At 37.6% G+C, this 26,482-nt stretch overlaps 1 protein-coding gene and 1 long non-coding RNA gene across 5 annotated transcripts in view; one reads left to right on the forward strand and one right to left on the reverse strand.

The window, feature by feature from the left end:
• Positions 1-4,821: 4,821 nt before the first annotated feature.
• Positions 4,822-26,482, reverse strand: part of CADM2 (cell adhesion molecule 2) — a 571,727-nt gene continuing 550,066 nt past the window's right edge. For all 4 annotated transcript variants that reach the window (XM_068180588.1, XM_068180585.1, XM_068180586.1 and 1 more), the window contains 2 exons: positions 7,856-7,981; positions 4,822-6,305 (listed from right to left, as the gene is read on the reverse strand). In XM_068180588.1, coding sequence (XP_068036689.1) covers positions 6,187-6,305; positions 7,856-7,981 — 245 coding nt within the window. In that variant the 3' untranslated portion in view covers positions 4,822-6,186. The remainder of the gene's footprint in view (positions 6,306-7,855; positions 7,982-26,482) is intronic.
• LOC137468698 (uncharacterized) lies at positions 9,191-16,109 on the forward strand. The gene is made up of 2 exons (XR_010996116.1): positions 9,191-9,249; positions 15,885-16,109. It is a non-coding gene; the product is annotated as an uncharacterized lncRNA (long non-coding RNA).

Raw genomic sequence — 26,482 nt, forward strand, 5'->3', positions numbered from 1 at the left:
CCCAGCAGAGAATAAATGACTTAAGACACAGAATATGGAGGGCAGACCTACAGTAAACATAGAAGCCATGAAATTTATTTTTTAAAATTTTTTTCCCGTCTACTGCAAGGCTCTGGAAGCCTCTAGAACTGCAGACTCATTCAAATTGGCTTCACACTTTCTGTCTGGTTGTGAGTACATTAAACATTGCTGAAGAAAATGAACACAGCTTGGCAACAGGATGATTCCTAGATGCTGGAAGAATTCTCTTAAGGGCTGCTGGAAGCGCATGACGCTTGGAGCATCCTGAGGATGTGGAGTGAAACAGAAGTGTGCTGTTCAACCATGTTTGTACCCTTATTTTCTCCTGAGTTAAAAGAAGTGCAGAGTGCTGGGTAAGATTCCTCGATAGCAAGAAGGAACTGTGCTAACTTCTCTTAATGCCAAGGAAACAACTTTCATGTGTTTTAGAGGCCTTAGGTCCACCCTGAAAAACCCTGTAGGAAGTCCTACTCTCAAAAGAGTTTCTACTCTGTTCTGTTGACATCAAAGGCTTCTATATTAATTTAATTTTCTCCTGCTGTTTGCAATAGTCCTTCTGTGCTCCCCATGCATTGAGTATTTTTAATGTAAACATGCCCTGGCAATATTATGTTTAAATAAGTGAGAGACAAGTCAGGATATATCAACAGTATTGATATTGCATATTTAATTCAAAAGCCTGCATGTGCTTTTTAAAGTTTCTCTTCATACGTGAATGTCATACGTGGAAGAATTGTGTTGCAGTTGGATTGTGAATCATTATCTAGAGCTGACTAAATATTGATGTGTTATAGCAGTTTATTTTTAAGCTGTTTGGGATGAATCCCCAGCCAGTGTAAATTGGCCCACATTTAAGGCAACAGAGTGAAGCTGATTTATACCAGCTGAGGCTGTGTCCTTATGCCCTGTTAAAAAGTTAAAACTATACCAAAATTAAAAAGAACAGGGCAAGAATTATGAACCCAGAAAATATTTTTACCTATTTTTAACAGAAAAAAACAATAATACAGTGATTTAATTTCAAGACTAAAGCAAAGATTCCATGGTATTTAAAATGTATACAAATATCTCATAGCTAGTATTTAGACTAAGAGGTAGATGTCATATTCTAGGAATAGTATAGTGTGGAATTATGCTAATGGAAGTTGCTAAATACATTTATTAGCCTGTTACACAGGACACAAAGGAGGGTGATAGCAATGGCAACCACAAGAAGGCTTACAAAAAAAATCTTGTCTTTTGCTACTCTATGTTATCTATCTTTTGGTGCATTTCTTCTGGAAGGGCATGATGGAAAAGTGTCAAGAAGGAAAAAGATTTACAATACAAAACTTCATGTTTACAAAAACATTAGTTTTATCATTTAGGGCATCCTCTGTACTGTAATGGAAGCATTTTTTACATAAAATTTAAGATTACCTGGCGTTACTGAGCAAGCAGTGGAAATTCTAGGTGAGATGATTCAGCAAAATAGGGGTCAGAAGAATGCAGCTCTCTCTCTCTCTCTTTCTCTCTGTTGTTCTTGCTAAAAATACCAGGGCATATGGCAGCATATTTCAGCATCCTAACATACTAGGCTCCCTTGAGGACAGAAAAAAAAGATGAAACTTGTGCTGTTGAGCCAGCAATAAGATTACAGAACAGTGTTGCCAGACATTCAGAGTGCTGGCAGCAAAGCCATTAGAGGAGTCAGTGTCTTACTTTGCTGAAAGGTGTTTCAGTGGTATTTAATGGTTCTCCAAGAAATGGAAAGCAAAGCTGGTGAGAATGAGGAACAGTATTTTTTATAAATTAGTTGTCATTGCAAGTAGAGGAATTACACATATTGCATTAGGATATCCACTGCTTGTAGATGTACCTTCCACTTTTCGCTTGTGACTGTTGGGGGTCACCCCTTGCTTGAAAAAATCAAAATGCATATTATAATTACATGGTTTTCCAATATCCATACACAGCAAGTACAAGATACTTACATGTAAGTACACTGTATTTACCTATATTTTTGCATAGTTTTTAGTGTGTACTTTGTGCCACTTAATAAAAAGCATTACTCATCATTTTTGTTGTTGCTGTTTTTCTTTATTAGACAGCTTGTTCAATTAAAGTTGGAGTAGCTGGGATTTTTGGTATGTTCATCACAGATTACCAGTCCCTAGGAGTGTAGAGATTAGACATTTGGAGGAGTCTGGGTAAGCCATGGGGGAAGCTGCAGTGTGAACATGAAAGTTTTAAATAATCTCCTTAATTAAGAAACGCAATATCAGATTTAATGATGCTAATTTAATAAACTTACCTTTAATTGGAACGGAATTCTAAAGGTAAGAAGTCCGTTTTCCTTTTGGTAACACTTTACAATAAGTGGCACTAAATTACACTAGAACTGCTATGTTACAGGGAATTACATGTAACTACACTGTAACTGTTGAAGGAGCTACTGTACATGTGCGTACATGGTAACTTCAGTGCTGTTACAATCATGAATTACATAATTACAGATGATTCTGTCCTTTCTTTTCATTGAAATAGCTATATATATATATATTTATATATATATTATACTGCAATGAAAACACACAAGATGTTAACTTTCATGTCTCACTTAGAAAAGTTGGTTTTCTTCATGTGTTCCTTTAGAGAGGGAGTCTCAGTGCAAGACGAACCATCCTTAAGTAATGTGGAAACTTTTTGAGATGTTCTAGCTTAAACTCTGAGCCTCAAGTTAAACATCAGGTTCCTTAAACTGTCTCTTGGTTTGTCAGATGACACTAAAAGAGTGGGATGATGCACCCCTTGTCTTCTGATGCACCGCTTTCTTGTTCAAATCATGAGAATGTTCTTGAAGCATTACAAAAAAAAAAAAAAAAACAACAGAAAAGAATAAAGTCTACATCAAAAAAATTAAAAATAATCAGCAATCGACACTGTAAACAGTACACTGGCAGAAACTAGCTACCTGGTCTGGAGAAAACTACTCTGCGAGTGAGTGAGGGAGAGGATGTCACATAGATTTTAGTGAAGGTGGTTCCCATTCAGAGCCTCCATTTTACACACTCGCTAGGTGCCTCACACCATCATAATTTTTTTTTTTTCCAGAATGGGAACTCGAACAAAAGGAATGAAAAACTGGCTTTTAGCCTACTTAATGTCATTAGTGTTGAGCCATGATTCTGCTTACAGAAAAGAGGGATGCCTCTCTACACCCAGTGTAGTAATTTGAACCTGTGAAGACCAGACAGGCCTGCACAGTGCTATCCAGGTAGAACGCTCTGCGTGGGGCTTTTCACACCTGCTGTGCACAGCTGCAAGGGACATCACCAGGTGCAAGACAATGGAAGATAAAATGGGTTAAAAATGAACACTTGTGAGCAGTTTTAACTGAAAGCCAATGGAAAAAAAAAAACCCAAACAAACCTGTCTTAACAGTACAGCTTATATATCTGTTTTTTTGCCAAGTTGAAATGCTGTTTGTATGCCACTGGGGAATATGGTTTGAAATGGTTACCACAAGGCCAATCCTGTTTTTGCAGGCCCTACCTGACCTTGGCTGGGTAATGGTTCAAGTAACAACCCTACTATTCAAGCAAGCTGGAGTTAGGAAGGATGAAGAAAGGCGTAAACACCACTCTGGTGGGGAATTCCACTGGAGCAAATAAGGCCCTCATCCAGGGAAGCACTTCGTTTTTAAGCATATGAACAGTGCCTTATACTCCAAGGGAACTCCTCTGATGCCTGAAGTTGACTATGTGCTAAAATCTTAATTGAACTGGGCCCCAGGTCCTGAAATAAAACTTTGATACTGTACTATAGCTAATGTAACTTACTGCTGTGACAAGAACCCATATTTTTGGTATTAAACTGAATGACTTCCTTTGCCAGCCTTTTACATGTTTATGTTTTGAAAGACATGAATATCTTGTAAACCTATACTAGTTTTCAATGTGTCTAGTAGCACCTACCTGGTTCTCTCAAACTACCATATTATATTAACATATTATTGCATTTTTCCACAGATGGGTATGGAGTGAACTGTAAAAACAAGCATGCAATCACATCAATGCAGACTTATTTCTTTAAAATGTCATACTGTATATGATTTATTATGTTAACACTCAACCACATCATATTATTTATGTCTGTATATTTTGAAAAAAAGTGCTGCTTTGATTGACGTCACCCTTTTTTCTTAGAAATTAACAAGATAAATGCTTCAACAAAAACAATTAAAATACTCTAATATTGTCCTTAAAAGGTTTATATTCTTCTGATAAATAATCTGTCACAGCACCTTTATCTTCCGTTTTACCATACCACATGATGTCGTATTCCAAATTCTCCCTTCCCCACACAAAAATAAAATCCCAGGAGAAAGTCCTTTACAGTAGACCATCATGCTTGTATGCTTCACAAATACATCAACCAGAGAGAAATACTTCTTTTGTCAAAGGTGCAAAACACAGGAGCAAAGCGAGCTCCAACTAGACTTAACTTGCATTCTCCAGTGTAGAATCATTTCCAAGACCTGTTATGGCAACCTTTTCTTTTCATTGGAAGAGGAAATAAGCCAATGGGCTTACAGTGTTTTGTTGTCATATTTAAGAGCATGTGATTTTTCAGCTGTCAATTACACCAAAAAAAAAAAAAATCAGAAATAATCCAAACAGAGACCTTCACTGTGGAGCTAAAAGCATGGCAGGAATTCTCTATCATTCACGGTGACATAAGTTTGTACCTCACAAAATGCATAGACAGGAATTTAATATAAAGAATTAGTCCATTTACTGTATACACAAAACATATATCTTTTGTTTTAACACTTCTATTTTTTCTCTTTTTTTTCTTTTTTTTTTTCTTTTTTTTTTTTTTTTTTTTGGCAAACCAACATAGAGAAGCAGCTCTGGAACTGCCAAATTAAAATTGAGAATTTTAGCAACTCAATAGTATTTTTTAAGGATAGTAATCAAATGTGGTTGTAATTTAAAACCTGAGGCTGTGCACTGGTTGTTAGCTTAAAACTACCTTTCCATATAACATTGTGCTTCCATTGTATAACAAAGAAAAAATTAACAAGAACTAGAAAAGTTTGCTGCTGAACAGTGCTAGGACATACAGACAAAAAAATACTAACACATGTTATCCACTGAGAATATTGATTTTGAGTCATATCTAAAGGGATATAATGGACATTAGAAAATGCTTACTTGTGACTGACTTAGCTACTGCCAAAAAAGTTGAATATGTATCAAATAATGTTTAATTGAATTTATTATATGCACTATATACAGATACTAAAACGCCTTGCAATTGTGCCCCATGAACACATCAAATTTGAGTCGGCAGGTGAGGTCATGTTTAGCAAATAAATTATAAAAACATAAATTACTCAGAAAGTTCTCTAAGCTTTGTGATCCCAAAAGCCAGTAAAAGGGCAGGACAAATTGTTCAAAAGAAGCTCTATTACCTAACTTTGCAGAATCTGTATAGCTATTCAGCATGTTTTCACCACTGAAACATGGCACTGTTGTCAAAGTACCATTTAAATCATAACAAAACAAAGCAAAAAAACCCAAAAAATTCACTGGACTGATCATTTTTTTCCTACCAAATTCAAACATATAGGCAACTATACTAAACAGATTTCAATTTGTGTTTCCCAGGGCGTGTGTTTCAAAAACAAGTTGCTTTTTGAATTATAGATAGACAGGTATAAAAGATTCTTTGTAAACCTCTAATCTTAGACTTAACATTTTCTGTAAGTAAACTAGGACCTTACCTAATAGTACTTGTTATGAATTTTGTTCTATGACATACTAGTAGGGACATGATAAAAGAAAACTGGAAAAGAAAGCTGCATAACACTTAAATATGTAGAAAACTTGGATTAAGATGATGATTAACATTGTTAAGGCTGTATATTCAAGCACTGTATGTTAAGAGAGCAGTGGATATGATTTTTAGGCAATAAGAAATGTCCTGTTTTATGCATGATACTGTAATTATAGAATGATGATGTCAACAGCTGATTGTTGGCATAAACTGGCTACTTATAGCAGGTATGCGAGTTAATAAAGATAGCAGAAGATGGCAGAAATGAATTCTGAGAAATGATAGCCAGTTTTCTCCAGCAGTCAGCCTGATAAGTAAAACTCCAAGATTCTAGCTCTGCATCTAAATGAAATACTCTTTTTTCTCCTCTGCATTGACTTGGCTGCCTTCTGCATTGATAATGGCTGTGTCGGCATCAGGTGCATCTTCAGCTCCTTTTGCTTCATTTGTTAAATATGTTCCTGTAGGAATCAGTACAAGAGAAAAGAAAAGGAGAAAGATTAGGTTTGGATTTTTTTTATCTTTCAAACAATGTACTCCAATTTTTTAATGAATGAAAAATATTTTTACACTGTTTTTACTATGCATCATAAAGGTATGCTCAAGTTTCTAATTTGCTTAAGAAATATTTACACTGATACTTATACTGGTAAAGGAATCTACACAAACTCTAGTATATCCACAACAAATTAAATAAATAATTTAATAAAACTCCACTTTATCTAACTGCAGTAATATGCAATATATTTTTCAACTATAGAATAAGTGATAAAGTCTTGGTTATTTCATGAAATAGTTATCCATCAAAAACAAAGCAATTTTGAAGACTTAGAGATTCATAAAAGTGCTTTTTTCTCTTTAATGGCCACTGATCATTTGTATTTCTGTTTTTTCTTTATCATATATATACTTTATTTTTACTGAATTGTATCATAGTAGGTTCCAAGAATTACAAAATTGAGGCAGTTTTATTAACTGAACCAACTCATTATATATTATCACAGCTATTTTTATGCTCTGGAAAAAATGAAAAGAAGAAATGTGTACAATAGTCAAATTTCCCTTTGTGAAAGCCATTATTTATGCTGACATAAGATGTACAAGAGTTCATTCAGGAAAGTGAAACAAAAGAGACACACTTTCACTGGCTCGTTTAAAAAAAATCTGATTTTCTCTCAAGTAGTAAAATCAAATTGTAAATATGTTTTTTATCAATTTACATTTGCTAGGTATATGTTTATCCTATCTAAAATGAGAGTTACTGAATTAATACCAACACTCATCCCCTCTTTTTATTTTTTTTTTTGTTTTTGTTTGAGGGGTGTGGAAAGGGAATCAGCTGAATTTTAGCAATAGGCCTACAAGCTGTACAGAGGTTAAATCTCAAGGCATGATTTTGGAAATAACTAGGTCAAAATCAAATCATAGAGAAGTCAGAGTCAGTGTTACTCCATTCCTGTTATCTTTAGTGGCAGAGGGGACTGAAAATGAAGGGACCAGAATTATTAAGGTAGAACCACAGAATAAAGTAAAGCTAGCCCCACGAATGAACCCCTTATTCCAGCAGGATCATTGATAAACTGATTTGAAACTCACTACTGGATTCTAATATTATCTTTTAAACATATACTTGAAATATTCTTGTTCACTCAATGCATATATGTTCTGCTGAATTGATATGGTAGTTAAAACTATGAGAACAGGATGAGAACATATAATCAAGTATCAGGAGTTAAGGTCCAAAACCAAGGGGCAGTCTTACTCCTCGGTCTCCCTAAATCACTGACTTATAAGATGACCTTGGGCATGCACTAACTCCATGTCCTTTGCCTTGGCCAGCCCACTGGAAAACTGGTGAAAATTCTCAGGGACTTCACTTGCGACTGGACTGAGAACTATTTTTTGTTCAAATCATTTAGCAGAGGGGGGGAAGGCAAAAGGGAATGGCACTCCCAGGTGAAATCACGCCTTGCTTCCAAGAGTGATTGAACTTCCACTAAATGTGTCCTACCTTTATGTCTTGCCAGGTATCGACCAAGGAGAATTATAGAACATAGTGTTACAAAGACAACTACAGCCACTATTCCTCCTATAAGAGCGTGATCAGGTCCAGTCTGTCCAGCCAAAGCATTTGGATCTAGAGGGAGAGATAAAAAAGCAAAAGTGGTCCCACACAGAGAAAAAAAAATGACAGGAGAATTCACAGTACCAAGTTTTATACTGATCATCCTGAAAATAGGGCATTTCCCTCTTTAATATTCAGCACCGCTATTCCCACTTTTACTCCCAGTATCTTATCAACAGCACAGTGCCGCTTGTATTCCCAGACTGTTAAAACCCTGAGGACATCACAGTTATGAAAAATATTACCCTATTCTTCTTTGGCAGAGGTTATTAAATGAAAAAGGTTTCTAGCTTTGTCCTCATCATTTTACAACTGAAAACCTGGCCATAGCTATTTATAGAAGGAAAAACAAGGAAGTGAGAATTGGAGATCGGATAGCATCAGCAGAATAGTGTCTGCATAATACATAATTTATAGAATTGATTCTCAGTGGGGAACCCTTATATGCTCTCTTCCTCTCATTCCTACCCTCTTGCACCAGAAATAAAAAGGCAGATAAAGTGCAGCCGTGCCAAGTTCCTCTGCACATGGCTGAGTCTGCATGGATTTGGTTAGATAAACATATCAGGCAACCTGAAACTCAGCATTCAGACTCAAGCATTGGTTTGTGAATTTACTACAAATGCTCGATTAACACCCAGTGTGTGTTATCTATTACACCAAGCTGTAATAGATATCACAGAATCACAGAGTCAGCTGGGGTGGAAAAGACCTTTGAGATCATCAGGGCCAACCAATGAAGTAACACCACCTTGTCAAGCAGTCCATGGCACTGAGTGGCACATCCAGGCGCTTCTTAAACTCCTCCAGGGATGGTGACTCCACCACCTCCCTGGCCAGCCCATCCCAATGCCCAATCACTCTTTCTGTGAAGAACTTCTTCCCGATGTCTAACTTAAACTTCCTCTGGCACAGCTTGCACTTTGGTGTTGTTAGACCTCATCCTGTTGTATTCAGCCCATCAATCCAGCCTGTCCAGGTCCCTCTGCAGAACCCTCCTACCCTCCAACAGATCAACACTCCCCCACAACTTGGAGTCATCCTCACATTTGCTAATGGCTGAGTGAATCAGCAGGTTCCATTTTCCAGCTCAGAGCACTGGGAATACAGATTCAAGTGTTCCGTGCTGGTCATTTGCCTGTTCTGTTGCCCGATATGTCACAAATGGTGCAAAGAGACAATCATGGGAAATGACACTACTTTGGGGTGAATAATTCTTCAGAGCTTTTATCAATGAACCAGTAACCTGTGACTGTTGACTCAACAGATAAATGCAGAAGGTAAAATTTTAATCTGAGGATCATGACATGGTTCCTATTATAATGAAAACGCCTCTGCTATGAAGTAATAGTAATTCTCTGAAGATGTTATTAGTATGTACTGTATGCTGCAATCATTCCACTCTCACTGCTTCAAGGGCATTTCCCTTGTAGAAGCTGTTTATATTCTTCAAATAGTTTGCAAACAACTTCTTTGCTTTTCAAAAGGAAAAGGCAGGAAAAATATTTACACATAAAAGAGGGCAAATCTGTGAAGATGACAGAAAGGCCTATGATAATGCTGAAGAGGTGTGATTCTGTAATACCATGATTACTTTCTGCTGTCCAGGCTTGCTATATGGAAGTAAGATGTATGGATAGATCTGGTATGGGAGTCTCATGAGGTGTAACAAGGCTAAGTGCTGGTGCTGCACCTGAGTCAGGGCAAATTGTGCTCTCAGTCCGGGCTGGGGGATGAACAGATCCAGAGCAGTCTGGCTGAGAAGGACTTGGGGGTGCTGGTGGGTGAACTGGCCTTGTGCTCTCGCAGCCCAGAAAGCCAAATGTGTCCTGGGCTGCATCCAAAGCACCATGAGCAGCAGTAAAGGGAGGGAACTGTCTCTGAGCCACTCTTCAGAGACCCTATCTGGAGAACTGCATCCTGTTCTGGGGTTTCCAGCAGAGGAAGGACGTGGACCTGCTGGAGTAAATTCAGAGGAGGCCACCAAGTTGATGTGAGGCATAGAGTACCTCTCCTATAAGAAAAGGCTGAGACCACTGGGATTGTTCAGCCTGGAGAAGACATGGCCTTCGGGTGACCTAGTTATGGCCTTCCAGTACTTGAAGGGAGCCTACAAGAAAGATGGAGAGTCACTATTTACAAGGGTTTGTAATGTTAGGACAAGGGGAAATAGCTTCAAACTAAGAGTAGGTTTAGAGTAGATTTTTGGAAGAAAATTTTCACTGTGGGGACACTGAGGTGCTGGAACAGGTTTCCCAGAGAAAGTGCAGCTGCCCCATCCCTGGAAGTGTTCAAGACCAGGATGGATGGAGCTCTGAGCAACCTGGTCTAATGGAAGGTGTCCCTGCCCATGGAACTAGATGATCTTTAGGGCCCTTCCAACTCAAGCCATTCTATGATTCCAAGATCTACAAATGCACATGTACATAAATATAATGTTCCATAGATGAAAGACAAGAATCCTATTTTCTTTTCCTTTTGCCAACTGTGAAGCATTCTGCAACTACATTTTTAGGCTTACTGGAGCACAGAGTGGTGTGGCTACTGGTACAGGTTCAGTTCTGCTCTTAACAATCACTGGACTCATCAGGCAGGACATTGTCACTTATTGCTGGCTTTCTGAGCTCCCACACCTTTCTCTTCTAGCTACAATGAGGACTTTGGGGAAGCTGGTCATAACACTTCTGTGGATATGATGGGAAATAATAGGTATTTGGTCTCAAAAAAAGCTAGAAACACCTTATCTCCTGCATCCTCTTCCCCCTCCACATCCTCCTGGAATTGTGCTGCTGGCGGTGACACCACAATGAGTACACATCACCAGTCCAGAGGGACATAGGTTCCATTTTGGTCATTAAATTTGACCCCAAATCCTGTGCACCAGCAGACTCACAGGGGAAAGCAAGAGTGCTGAAGCATTGCCTTCCCAAAGCAAGAGCTTGGAGCATTCAGTCTTCCTCTCCCTTGCCTTGCAGGGGCTTTGTTTTCCGGGAAGAGCAAGGAAGAAGTGGCTGCTTGCTTGAGAAGATGGAAGGTGACAGCTTGCTGTAGGAATGTCAGCCTGCTTGAGCCATCTAGAAAATTCCTCCTTTAGCAGTGCCTATGGCAATGTTGAGTAAAGCTCCTCCCTGCAGCAAAAGGGCAGGACCCATTTGGACTCTGAGGACCACCCATGTCCCCAGGCCCTGTGTGTGACCTGCAGGAGATGCTCTTTGGCAGCACTGGGACAGGAGCAGCATGAACGTTTTTTCCCCACATAAAACTGGCTCCTGTTGGTATGCTGCCAGTAACACTGAAGAACAGAAGGAGAACTTTTAAGGGATAATATACTTCCTGATGCAGAGCATAATCTAGAGAAGGGTTAGCACAGCACTTTATCTACAGGCATTTTTGCAAAGCTGATTGAAGTGCACAGCCTTAGCTCAATACCCAGACTTACAACGCATGTCCTCTGTGAGCTGTAATAAACATTACAGATAAAAATCCTCACAATACACTGAGATAAATACATCTCTGTGTTTTTATCCTCTGGTGTTTCTGACTCAGAGTGACTCACTCCTCCTCTGATATACCTGCTGTGAATACAGGAAGTGACCCAAAGCCAGCCTAAACACAAGGTTTCCACCTATTAGTCTGGATGAATGAGATTCTAATACTGCTATAGGCTGAATTTTTTTAACAATAAAATTAATGTAGGTATTTGTTGGAGTGCAAAAGTAGCAGCATTATTTTTTGCTCTAATTTCAACCTCGCTATCAAAGCCAGGTTAAATTTGTTGGTATTGCTAGAGAAGTTTGTCCAGAAAAAAACCCCAAAATTTATATATAACCTATTACTGTTATACTACCAGTGAACAATTCCTTTGTTAAAAAGGAAAAATTCCTTTGTTAAAAATGAAAAAGAAAAAGGGAAAGGAAGGGGAGAAAGCAAAAGATGGAAGCAAAGGAAATAAAGAAAGATTCTTAAAAGTGGCCAATATTTTCTTGGGAAACCAACCTTTTTTCCATCTCAAAATGAAAATCTGCACAACATAAACAATATTCTGAACAGGAAGCATATCTCATGGATAGTCTCATAGAAAAATAATGCTAGCATTAAATATGAACATGCTCTACATTATGCATACAGAGTAATGCACTATACTTCTGCCTTTCATGAAATGACCTAAGCCCCATGAGTGAATTATAGATCTGGGGTTTTCTATCCTGGTATAAATAATTACTGTTTAAAAAATGTGCCCGAGCAGTATCTGAAAGATAGAAATACAGGGATTTGGAAACTATGCTTTTTGTATTTGAGGTATTTATACAGTGAACATGCATAATCATTCAAGTGCTCTGGGCACAAGTCTTAGCAACTGCCAATAAAGTTCCTGAAACCACTGGCTACTCCACAGTTTGCTTTCCAAAAAGCAGATTACTATTCAGATTATTTTTAGATTCACATTTTAAGCTTCATGGACTTCACCAAGTAAATCCTGCCCTGCCATACACACAACTCCAGCAAATGAAATCCTAGGTATGCAACTGTGCAAGAAATACTTTAGCGACTTCCATTAAAAAAAATAGATTATACTGTTACTGTTTTAATACATACTGGTTTTTAGTGCATGAACACAGGCAGCTACAGTAGTCATGGCCTGAAACAGTGGAATTACAATTTTGCAATCAGACTAGATCATCAGAGATCAGTTCTTTTTTCTGCTTATTTTGTCCTTTGATGAAACTAAGAAAATCTTCTAAAAACATAATGACACAAAAACTCTTTTTTTTTTTTTTGTCTTTTATTTGCTTTTTTTTCCCATAAATTTAGAAAGCTTCTTCAAAACACCGATTACCAATGCTGTGAAAATTTACCTATTTTCAGCTTTTGGGGTTTCCCTGTTACTGTTTGTCCACAAACTGTGAATACACTTAAATTAAATAACACACACTTAAACTAAATAACACTCTTAAAATGTCTAAGAGGGGAAAAAAAGCCTCATTTTTTAAGAGATGAAACACATCAGATAAACCTTAGACCTAATAAATAAGTAGATATTCTCTTTTTATGACCTGCTGACCAAGTTTCAGTGTAGAATATTTTAATGTGAATTCACATTTTAGTTAAGCAGAGAAATTTTGGAATAATTTTTCATGCTTTTGCATAAAGTGTATGTTAATTATTCACCTAATTTCAGTTTCTTCATGCATAAGTTTCCTTCTTATTTATGCAGAGCTGACTTGACTGAGCAGGCTGCAGGAAAGGGTCAGATAACCCTTTCCTGAGCAAAGGCAAAACAAGCACATTTGTGCATGCTGAAATGGTGTATTTTGGGGAATATGTGCCCAAGTAGCCCTCTCTTCTGCAGAACTTTATCAATATGCATTTTTGGCCCATATGCTGATGTTTAAAAAAAATCACTCTGATCATGAGATGACCTAGGTTTTGAGGCATCCAAAATAATAATTTGTTTTGACCATTTCTACTATACAAAAAATTGGAAATATCCTAATTTGCTGTGGAGCTTAAATAGCATTCACAAAGTGAAGAGCTATTAAGTATATGTACTATTCATAAATTACTGTTCCTTAAGGCTGGGAAAAGAAAGGGCTGTCCCATTTCTCACAAAAGTATTGAAACCACCAGCCTAGAGTCACTTTTACTGATTTCATGAATAATCAAATTCTGTTGCAAAGTAGAATTGCTCCGATAAAGGATCCCGTGGCATGGCCCTGTGTTACAATTTATATGGCAGAAAAATCTCTTCAAATGAGTCCTGATTCTTTTGTATTCAGGGACTTGTTATAACCCTCAGTACAACTCACCAATATTTCATACTTTTGCAAATGCTATTGTTTTCAGGGCACTGCTCAAATCAGATCAGTAAAGCAATGTGCATTTTAGGGTGGGAAAACCCAACAATTACAAAAATTAAATAAATATCTCTGTCTTATTGGAAAGGCTGTTGAAACAGTGTGGTGAGTGTGAAAATGAATGGTGGGAGACTGTGGAGATTTCTGGAGAAAATCTAGCAAGGACCCTCAAATAATGAGATATCTAAACCTGTACTGCTTTGAAGTGTCCTAACCAGCAGAGACCAAACTGCAACAACTATGGGGGGAGAGTAGTTAGGGGATTTCTGAAGTGTTGCCCTGATTTTTAAAAGTGTTTTCTTTTAAAGTTCTTTTGAAAGTTTTAAAGTTCTCATAAATCTTCTTTAGTCTTCTGATAATGTTTATGTATTTCTACTGGAGTTCTTACACACTGTTCATGTAAATAATGATTGTTTTGCATTCTTTGTGGAAGGAGAGAATTGATGGACTGTTGCTTTGACCAGTGTGGTTGGAGAGGTGGTAATTCCATCCTCCAATCCATGGTCACCTCTGGAATTCTATAAATACCAGATATTCAATTAAAACTTTCTCTTTCTTCTCTTTTGAACTTACCAAGCTTCTGTGTACTCATTTCGTGTTCAATAGCAACACTGAAGTCCATCAGTGAATGTAAATTACATTAGAAATATTCCCCAGTGAATTTTTTCTTCATATCAGCTTAATTTCCCAAGGAGACAAGAGCTTGAGTGATTATTCTCGTTCACTCTGTTCAAATTACTTATGAACTGTGGTTTCATTACAACAAGTTTTAAGAGACAGTAAAGAACTTAAGAGCCTTGTTTTCTTATAACTAACCTGAGAGGACAGGTTGCAGCAAGGGCTCAGAGCTTATTAGATACCAGACAATGTGTAGGAAGGATGCCTTTATAAAAGCCCTAATAGAGACAAAAGCTTCTGTGAAAATCTCTGCCCAAGAATCAATTTTTCATTAGAGGCTTCTCTCCATTGCAAATACTTTGGCGTCCAGTGACACAGATCCTGTTTGAAGTTTTCACATGGCTAGGTGGCATTTATAACCTCTGAGCCCGTGCCTCTCACCTTTTCTCCTTTCTCCAAAGCCCACCCTTCATGCTCCTCTTCCTTCTTGTCTCAGCTCACACTGCAGTATTTTCATAATTCAGTTAAAAAGCCACGAAGCACAATCTCATGGAAACCACAGAAGATTTCTTTGCGCAGCTTATGGCACAAACCTAGGTTCTGAAATGTATTCAGACTAATGTCAATGCCAAGATTTAGCCATATGGTTCATAAAATATTTAATTGTCCCACCAATGCAAGTTCAGGGAAAAAAAAAAACAACAAAACTTTAAAATAAATAAAAACAAGCTAAAAAACCCCAAACCAAAAACCTTGAAACCAAAACCTCAAAACAGAACCTCAAAGATCTGGTTTTACATCAGTAGGAAAAAAGACTAAAGTGGGAATTGTACCACATTATGGATAGAAGGTTAGAATGAAGTGATAGCTGACAAGGTATTTGCCTTAGGAAAAGTAGCAGAAGTGCTGTCTGTGATAAATGCTGGTAAGTTAGAATTTACCCATTTTAGCATCTTAATTTGGGCACCCCAGAGTTCAATTTCTCTTGCATGGCCTGGAAGGCTGAAACAGGTATTTTTAATCTCTTTTAGTAATATACTACTAACCACTAAAGTACATGTACGCCAAACTTGTGAAACTATTGTTAAGAGGGAAAAGAAACTTTCTTCACCTTCATTTAAATTGCAAAGAGTAAGTGCCCAAAGGGGCTGGTTCTGAAATTTGTTGAAAATGCGTTTTGTTATTAACCAATTCCGAACTTAAAATATGTGGCAAGCTTCTTTATCCTTCAGTGCCTGAAGCAAAGAAGAACAAAACAGTGTACTAATATACAGCATATATAAACTGCTATTTTAATAGTAGAACATCATCAACCATAGCAAAGACAGGCAGAAAAAAATACTTCGAAACCTTCAAAAGAATTGATAGCATTTTTTTGCCATTCTACTAAAGTAGCACATTTGGCCCATTTTGCCCCTAAGTAGATTTTTTTTTTTTCATAGTACTGAATTTTATATACATTCCTATTAAGAATAGCCTACATCCCAGAAAGATAAAAATCCCACACTAATATTTCAGCAGCTGAAACCACAGCTCCTTTTGAAGAGTTCCCGTTGTTCTCATGAAGCCAAGACTTCTTCCAGTGGAGAGAAAAATGCAAATGTCTCCTGATATGCATTTATGAGTAGGTAGCCCTTGCCAAAGTGAATAAAAGCATTACCCATACCAATTTATTTTGTAAATGCTTTTTTTTTTAATGCTTAGAAGACAGCTGTGTACCTACAACACTAAGACGAAAAGTTTAACAGTATTTTTCAGGGTCCTTAGAGCCTTGTTCCATATTTTGTGCTTGTGTCATTGACACATTTCTTTTTAAGATTTTTTTTCCTTTCTCTTCTCTTTTTCCTTAATGCTGCTGTAAAAGCGCCAGTTTCCTGAAGGGAACAGTTCCCCTAATTAGAGCACATAAAAGAATTTTTATTTATTGACAACATTATATTTTTGGCTGTCAATAAATTCATTAATTGTTTTAGACTTTGTCTTAGGAAAAAAAGAACTGAAATCTGCAATGTTTTGCCTTCCTCTTATTTTCTGTAGAGGATAATTAAGTCAATTCTGGGTTTGAAGAAATACTTGTCCATCCAGCTATAATTTTTGTAGGTTGTAAGAAAGAGACAACTGGCACAGATGACATGAACATTTCCCTGTTAAGTTGAATGAGTCAACTGTTCTAGCATTTTAATTTTCATTTTTTGTGAAGTTCCAGAATGCTCAATGCCTTCATTACAGTAAAAAAAAAAGGATTGAACTATTGAAACACCCACCTATTAGATACTTACAAAAAAAAAAAAAAAAGAAAAAAGAACAAAGGAGAACCTATCTCTACCTAGAAAAATGAGAATCATGACTTTCTACTTTAGGAGAAAAAAACACACTTCAGAAGTGTCATCTTTCTTTTGATGACTTTCCATCAATTAATATAGGAAGATCCCTGCTCTTGGTTTTCTTTGTCAAAAAAGACCAGAGACCAGATGGAGTTAGTGTGCACACAGCTCCTTTTCCTGTCACCAGAAGTTAGTTATTTATATGAATAATAAACCATTCTCTCATTAATACAGACACTGGAGATGCCAGTTTCTTCTCCCTTTCTTAGAGTATTTTTAATCTGTGGCTTTTGGTCACTTCCCACAGACTTTGATTTGCTGAAGAAAGCATGACCAGGACGTGTGAACGTATCACCTGTGCTCTGTAGAGCTGGCTGAGCGCGGGCATCTGCTGCTGGCTGCCATCACAGGAGCTGGGGCCAGACTCAGATGGTCCCTGGCAGTCTTAGCATTCACATTTCAGGAGAAAGCAACTCATTATCACCATAATACACATTAGGAATTATGGGGAGATTGCTGAGAGAGTGATCATTCAAAGCACTAAAGGGATTGCTCAAAGCTTCCTCTGCTAACTGAAGGAAGCTCCAAAAGCTAAAGCCCACTGGAAAGTGGCATAAATATTTCCACTGTGGCTTTTTTGCCACCTTGTTTTCCATGCTACCTGTTACATGAACTCCCTCACTGATTGCTTCTCAGAGCTAATCAGTATCACTGTAGAACTCAAATAATAAATACCACCACAAGAAAGCAGTGGGAGAATGACACACTTTCAGTCGAGAAATGGCATGAAACAAATGGATGGGGAGGATCAGGGGAGAGGAGGAGAGAGACAGAGGGAGACAAAGCTAGTCCTGTTGGCAGAAGCTGGGGAGGAGAAGTTTTGTCATCAGTAAGGCAGAGCCACACATGTAAATTTAGTTGAAAACAGGTAAGGATGGGTAAAGATCAGAGAGGCAGCAACAGATTCACAGTTGTACAAGGTACACTGTACTGAATATGTTCATGAGAGCTTTAAAACCAAGAAGGGCAGATTTAATTTAATTGAAGAACAGCTTTAATTAAAACTTAGTTCTGTGGTGGAAGAAAACCTATTGTTCAAATGAATTCTTTATGCTTGTCATACTAATTTTTTTCTTACCAAATCAGATTAGACTAATTATAAGCCTATAATGACATCAAAACATCCCAGTAAACCAGCCACTTACAGCCAGAATCTGACACCTTATTCAGGCTGAACAGCAATTTAATCTGTCATGGGACTACTCAGTATGAGTAACTGTAATAGAAGAGCATCTTCGGCAGTTAATAGTATATTTTATCTGTCACTGCATCTCCAGATTAGCCTTGCATACTTGTGGTTAGGGTAGTAACTGATCCAAAAGAGGATGTTGACTGACCCAGCTCATCTCAGAAAGAGAGATGTGAGAGACATTAGCAGAGATAGCCTGTTGTAATGCACAGAGTAACAGGAATGAGGGGTAAATTATTGATAAGGTCAGCACTACTGCTAATATGTGAGGCATCTTCTATAGCTGCTCTAATTAGGGCACAAAATCTTATAAAATTCTTTGTGACAATGGCAACATCCATTGTGAAGTTCCTGCCCAAGAGATAAATCTACCTTCAATTTGTTTGAATTTTTTCCTCGTGGTTTAATTGAATGCTATCCGTTCTTTATATGCCAACCCTGTACTAATGGAAACAACAATATTTTCCCCTTTTAATAATGGCATGCTTGATGGAATTCAATATCTAAACCAAATTCTCCTCTGGGAACATTAAGCCTGTTGTTTTCAGATGCCTTTAAGTTAAATACCATCCAGCTATTAGTAAGAGATTGTTTGTTCTTAAAGCCATCGATTGATAATGGGTTTGCTAAGAGTAATGCTGGTCTTTGTTTTTCTAAAGGCTTTCTGTATTCATAAAAAAATTAAGTTATGCAGTCATTGGTTCATGGGCCTCTTTTTTTTAACTTGGCAACATGCATTAATTTCCAGCAGCATGATCTCCACTGTCAGCACCACTAGCTCTAACACACCCAGATTCTACCGAGGGGGTCACATCCCCACCAATCTGCAGCTGACAGATTCATTTCCTACCTTCTCCTGAGACAGCGACGAGGACCGAGAATCCAGAGGTCCACTGTAATTACTATGTATATTTCAGATTAAATAAATGTGATAAAAGCCTCCATCTGGCTGTTGATCAAATGCACAGAGGCAGGCTGATTTTCAGTGACATATTACAATATGTCTCTTGTAACAGTCCCTAATGCCAGCCTGTAAATTACTCACATTTGGGATTACTTGACTACGGCAGACAGAAATATTACTCACTGTTAAAGTGCTGCCTACTGGGAGCATGGGGGACGTGGTCTAATCTTAAAGCTGTTAAGCAAGGCATTAAGAAATAATGGGGCCATGTTTATTTTACTAAATGCTGATTGTGCTCACACTGTTTGAAGATGGCAGACCCAATTTAATAGCAGCCTGTGCTTGTTCCAGATGCTGGAAAGCTACAGAAAGTCTAACACTGGGGAAATAAGTATCAGGAGTGCTCTAGAGGAGAACTTTAAAAATCAGAAAAATCCTGCAAAATATGTCAATAGTTTCAAATTATATAGTATCGGCAGAAAAGAAAATAAAAAATTCAGTAGTTCAGGGCCTTCCATTTAAGAAAAATCCCAACCAGAAACCTCAAAAATAAAATAACACAAATTTCAATGAAAAAACAGACAATGATGCTGCCATTTCATGATTTACTTTATAGCTTTCCTTCAGTGGTGGCTGCAACATGTAGACAGTCAAATTTAGTACATTACTGAAAGTCTTTTAAAAACTTATGGTAAGAAAGAAAGGTTGGGGAAAAAATATCTGGAGGATGTTAACAGAGCAACTAATTGTGGTTTGAAGGGCTTTTCTTATGATTTACAGCTTCTTGAGCTTTATAGCTCACAGATCAACAACAAAATTATTTCTAAATTGAGAATACAAGGCTTATTAAAAAAAAAAAGCCAAATATAATCTCTTAGTCAAAGGATGGCTATTTCTGGTCTACCCTATTGCATTGTCATTGTTCTTATTGCTCTTATTGGACATTCATTCTGCGCAGAAAGTGTAGCAGGACACTCTATATAAATCAAGGAGAGTTTTGGCCTTTTAAATTCTTGCTCTAAAGCTGAGAAAAACACCCTTACTGTTGTACAGCTCTTAAAAGGACAGCATCTTTGTACTGCAGTGGTTAAAATTTGTTTCCACCTAGACATATGTCTGGAAAAAAGTTCATGGAATCATTATGAACCTAAGAAAAATCTAGAAATATTCTTCTCATCTCCTGTGTGATCATTCCAACAACTTTTCCTTTCTTTCCCTACTCAGTTCTTGTTCTAACTGCATGAGATTTGCTATATAAACCCTTCACCTTAAATTGTCTCATTAGCCTGCATCACTTAGCATCCACTCTTACTTAACTGAAGTGGTTCATTAAATGACATTTCCTTTTAAAAGACCTCTAAAAACTTAGTCCTCCCTTTAGGAAGTCAAGAAGACAAATTGTGAAAGTAGAAAATAATGTTCTAAACAAATCTGGATTAACACACAACTTTTCCAAATGCCACTGCTGAGAAACTTTTCTTCTTTCTTCCCTTCCTTCCTATTAAGTCTGTTGCCTTTACATTATAGCCATGTAAGGGACATGATATTTCTCTCTGAAGTATTCTGAATGCTGAAACTGATTAAAAATAAAGACATCCTTCAAAAACATGATGACACCGTCTTTGATGTAGAAGCTTTTGTTAGTCAGCAAAATTTTGGATATGACTATCTAACCAACATCTCTAACAATATCATTCCTGACATGCAAGTAGTAAGACACTACATTCAGCTGGAAACCAGAAATTGTTTCTGAGAGCTGTGAAGACAACTGTGGATATTTCAAGGTTGTTACAGCCCTTAATTCAGTGAAACATGTAAGCATGTTTTGAGGCTTAAGACATGATTTAGTGCTTTTGTTGATTTGGAATTGGGCTGTGAGATCTCAACTCCAGTTTACAAGACATTGGCTACTAGAGGAGACACAGGCAAGTTAAAGAAACAGCTAGGAATCCTTGAGCTGTGAGAAGCAGTGTTTTCAGCCTTCCTTGCCTTCTGAAAACCTTTAGCAGGCTGCTCCTCCTCCCATGGAGGTGAGATTCATGAACTCAGAGCCCATTGTGACAGCTTCTCTCTGACACCAGCACGTCTGGGTGCGGCACCAGAGGCAGCAGCGAGCATGCAGCGCTGGACAGAGCAAAATCACAGAGTCCCCCTCGCTGGGAGCAGCCTCTCATCAAAGCCCTGCTCCTGTCACCTGGGCCAAGGAGGCAGCACGGGGCCTGTTCCTCCAATATCCATTTTGATACTTAAGGTGGAAAGGGTTTTTTGCACCTCACGGCCGAGCAAAATCCTGAAACCTTGCGCTTGCTGTGCTTGGTCTGCTCACAGCAACCCCTAAGGCCCAGAGGTTGAGGACGTGCTCCTCCAGGACATCATACTGGTGGCACCCTTTAAGAGTAAGGTTTTTCCAGGGAATAAGCATGGAAAATCAGATCTAAATCCTTGCCGTTCAACAATGCCTTGACATGCTCTTTGGCAAAGTGTTCTCTTTTTATCTGAGCCTCAGTTGCTCTGAAATAAAGTGAGGTTCAGGAACAATGTATTACCTTGACTCACAGAGGGAATTATAAAAGAATGTTTTTAGATATCATAGTAGTACTGGTAAGGCAGGAACATCACCTGCCCTTACACAATATTCTATATAATAGTATTTTAAAGCATTTAAAATTAACTTCTGTGGGTTTATTTTTTACTAAGCTTCTTGTTGGAGATATATCTATATCATCTATATCTATATCTATATATCTATATCTATATCTATATCATCTATATCATCTATATTTCTTTGTTGTATAAAAGGAAACTGAGTATCTATTATTATGATTTTGCATAATGAAGAAATTAAAAGCTAAAAGGTTTTGTTTCAGAGAGGTGAGACTGAACAAGACAGCCTTACGCAGTTACACCACTGGAAGTAATTCACACCAAGTAATCAATAAACATAAAAATAAACAGAAATATGGGAATAAGCCAGAAATAGGATGAGTCTACTTCCAGATTATGGAAGCAAATAGAGAAGTATTAGGGATGCTGTTAAACATTGTTAAACAGGTCAACATGAACCCTTGGGTTCATAAACAACCTTGAACTTAATAGGAAAGGATGTTCCATTTTAATAATAGAATAATAGAAGATGTATGTCAGCTGATACAAGAAGGTACCATAGAATTCATATTTAAAACAAGGACCAGTTATACTGTCCTGGCCTCAGTTTTCTTTTTCATCCCAGTAATGTCTACTTTCCCACAAGTGCTAATAATTTATGCATTACAATTAAATTTAGAAAATTATGATTAAAATATCGTTATATTTAGTTACACAAAGTTACCTAAAATCTCAGGGGAGCAATCAAATATTAAATGCTTTATTTGTATTCTAATCAAATGCAACAACACAGTGTGGAACTTTAAAATTACATGAAGCAATCAAACCTGCATCTAATGGTCATGGTTTCAGGGAACAATAAGGTATTCTTACCATTTTTGTCACCACTGAAAAACAAAATCAACCACAGCAGTCACAAAAAAAAGAACCATAAAATGTTAATGTTTTAGAATAATGTGTGTACAGGTAGAGTGACTTCTCTTAATAAGTAACCATTCTGGCATGAAAAGTTAGGTATTTATAGAGACCATTGTGCCTTTCATTGCTACCACATGGTTAAATCTTCATGGATAATGTTCATAAACCACTATTGTTCCAAAACCTTCCTTGACTCTACAGGTATAAGCCATAATACACAATTAATGAGGAGATGCTAGGAGAATTACATGCTGAAGAAGAGAGAGTTGAAGGAGGAAACACTCTTGCTGTCTTCTACTACAGGGGAAAGAGAAGAGATGATGGAGCCAGGCTTTCATTAGAGGTGTGCAAAGAAGAGAGGCAATGGACACAAGCTGGGACACAAGAAGTTCAAACTAGCTATCAAGAAATTCTTATTCACCACAAGGATGGTCAAACACTAGAACAAGTTATCCAGAAATGCTGTGGGTTTTCCATGCATGGACAGATGAAAAAAATTCACCTGAACGAGGTCCTGAGCAATCTGATGCATCATGACCCTGATCTAAGCTGGACTTGGACCAGCTGATCTCCAGATGTCTGTTAAAACTTTTATCATTCTACAGTTCTAGGAAATGGGCCATAAGCACCAAAATGAAGAATACTTGCAAAAAAAAAACCAAACCAAACCAAAACAAACAAACAAAAAAAAACCCCAAAACTTTTGCAGTTTTCCTCATCTTAAAATGAACAGTTAATAATAAACCAGCATCCAGGAGGATGCCAAGATCCTGCAACTGCTTTAGGTCACTCTGTTCTTTCTGTATTGTTTTACATTGCTGCCATCACTGTCATATCCATACTGCAAAAATTCAAAAGGCTCCACAATTACCTTTTTCCTGCATTCTAGTGATGGACACACATGAATCAAGGAGCAGGAGTTCACATATAACCATAGAAATTATATCACAGAAAGCAGGTGTATGTTAGTAGAGGAAGATTCTATGCGATATAAAGGGCCTTATCTTCCTGTCACATTACTTTTTTATCAAAATAATCTGGTTTTAATCTCACAGAGTCTCAGAATTCTAGGAAAAAAAACCCCCAAAAAACCCAAACTGTAAACTCTACAACAGATTATTTCAGAGAATGGTTTACAAAGCATTACACATAATGGGAATGTCAGAGATCAGCAAATTGTTCCAATGGACTTTCCATCAAATTATATTTACAATTACTGAGAGGTTATATTTGCAAAGAAATGAGCTGACATTTCAGCATTCTGTGGCAACTGCAGTATTTTCAGTCAGGATTTCACTTTTATGGCCAGCTTGACAAAACTAGTGTAATTCTGTTTTCCTCACGTATAGGTAGGTTTATTTATAGCGAGGTCAACTCATTTGAAATATCTTGTATCTCTTTACTCAGTAGAGAAATTTTCATGCAAGTAAAACTCTGGATGGTGGTGTCTCCCTGTAATAGTAGGGAGTAAGAACCAGCAACCACCGAAATTGCTTCTCTGCCTGTCAGAGTTGATATTCAATGCACAAAACATTTTGTAGATAAAAATATACTGAATCTTATCTCCATGTAATAACGGTGAGCACGCGTTTTTCAAAGTACACTGCAGACCCCAACCGCAGCGGGGGCTCTGATGGAACTACCACATGGAAGCCCTCATCTAACAATCTGACAACTAAATACATGGTCCAAATCTTCTCCCCAAACCTGAGGAGATAAAAATCCTGCTGCAAAAAATCTGGCCTGAAATTTCTCTCTCCCCTGAGTTTCCTGTTGGAAAAAATTCTGGAGAGCATCAGCCATCTCTCCTTTCCTTCCACTTTCTCATATCCTTTCCTCTCTGGTGACAAAACTTGACTTCAAGGAGAGGAAATTTTCTCAGAACATCTGTTAATGATATTGTGTCCCAACTCTATCTAGGAGTGTGCTTACAAACAGTTTTCTGTATTTTCTGCCTTTCACAGCTCTCTCACCATCCTTTTCCTCTGCTATTTTTCCATGAAAGATGCTCATACAGCTTCAGCAATGCTGTAATTTAAAATTACTTCACCAGTGTCACAAGCATCTCCACAAATCCTGTTATTGCCTTATTATTTTGTTTCTGTCACTTTCTGCTATTGCTTTGGAAGTGAAGAACTTTTCCTGGTCCCACAAAAGTAGGCTCCATGAGACCCCTGACAATTGTTTTTTCTATTCAATGTGAATGCGTACTTGAGATGAGAACCAAATGAACATTTAAGTATCTTTAGTACATCTTCAGGCAATTTGACCAGCAAAATCATGAAGAGTGTTCACAGAAGAGTGGCTTTAGCCATTTAAAGGACAGCAAGACAATTGCATCCCTGAAAATAGATCCTTGGATAACTGATATGCTGAACTGCACATGCCTAGAGGCAACATTCCTTTGTTTTACACCTGTGGACCTGCCTGCTCCAAAAAGTTGTTTCAAATTCACAAAATAGGTGTCTCTAGCCCTAAGTTGCCTGAGGCCCCAAGCAATTTGTTTTACCTTAAGAGTGTTAAATACACACTTGAAAACACTGCATTCAAACCAAAATGTCCTAACCACAGTTATTTCACTCAAGATGCAACATGAAGGGGAACAGAATCATTATGTTTTACTAGGGATGTAGAAGTTAACAAAAATATTAAAATAAATACAATTCCTCCATGCATAAAAGAGGGTGAAACCCATTGAAATACTAAGGGAACCACCAAAATAAAATTCCATGTCAATTGCACTAACATTACATGACCAGCTTCTCACTAAGAGACAGAAATGAAATGAAGTCCCCAGAAATGGACAATGATGTTTTTGGAGAAGTAGGGCTTTGTGACTTTAAAAAAACACCTCTTTTTGAGTGAAACTGTCTTGGAGCATTGGATAAACACAGGAGTTACTGTTGGTGCCTAGAGAGGCTACCTAGAAGAGAGTCTAGACAGAGTTAAAGGAATTAAGTAGGCATTTATTAAAAAGGCCTTCAATGGATACACCTTGGGCAGTACAAGAGCCTGGCCAAGGCTACACTAAAGATGGATGATGGGCCATGAGTTTTCACACTTTTATAAGCTCTGGTCCATTTGCATATTGGAGTTAATTCAGTAAGTTCAAACAGCTTCAGGTTTTAAAGTCCATCCTCCCAGATTGCTCTCCTCAATTTGCTGTTGTTTATTTTTTTTTGTGCCTTTTGGACACCTGCAATGGTGTCCTTGGTTCTTGGGCTGGAATAAGATTGTTTTGTTTAAGTAAACTGTGAAGAGAACTTGCTAACACTTTATATGAAGTTCAGAGTTATACACAAATGCAGTACAGAATCTGAAAATATGAAATCTAAAACTTAAGGCATCACTGTACCCAAAGACCTCTTTGAAATGCCTCATTCAGCACTGACCTCTCCTTCTCTAGCTGGCTACCTAGCATCAGGCACTGAGTATCTCCGTGGCTTTGTCCTCATTTGACTGGTTGCACCTACAGAGGCAAATTCCTCCTGGGAAAATGACTCAGAAGATGGATGCAGTGACACATCCCCTATCTCATCTCCCTTCGGTGCGTGAGCAAGTGCACACTGACCAGCAGTGCTGTGATTTAGTCCTGCCCATGATCAAAATGTTCCAGAACTCTTGACAAGAAATAAACTGCAGCCAGCAGACTGGTTCCTCAACAAACAGCTCACATGTGAATGAAGTGGAACGTGGCACTCTGTATTTGAAGATATCCCATGTGAAGCACATGGCATCATCAATATGTTCCTCTCCTTTCTGTAATGATTAGTTTGATGCCTCACTGTGCATTCAGGAGAATATATTCAGTTAAAAGCCTCCCTCTCTGTCTCCATCCTACATCTCTTCAGAGGTGTGAATTTCTGTCACAGCTGTTGATTTTACATGACATGGTTTTAATAATGTTTAACATGATTTAAACATGATGTTTGAAGCATATGTACATTTAGTTGATAGGGTATATCACTCATTTGCATTCACCACTATTTAGCTTAAAGAATTCCCTTTTAACATCTTATGACAGTAACTTATAGTTAATTG

The sequence above is a fragment of the Anomalospiza imberbis genome, chromosome 2 (assembly GCF_031753505.1).
Source record: "Anomalospiza imberbis isolate Cuckoo-Finch-1a 21T00152 chromosome 2, ASM3175350v1, whole genome shotgun sequence".
NCBI classification, from domain to species: domain Eukaryota; kingdom Metazoa; phylum Chordata; class Aves; order Passeriformes; family Viduidae; genus Anomalospiza; species Anomalospiza imberbis.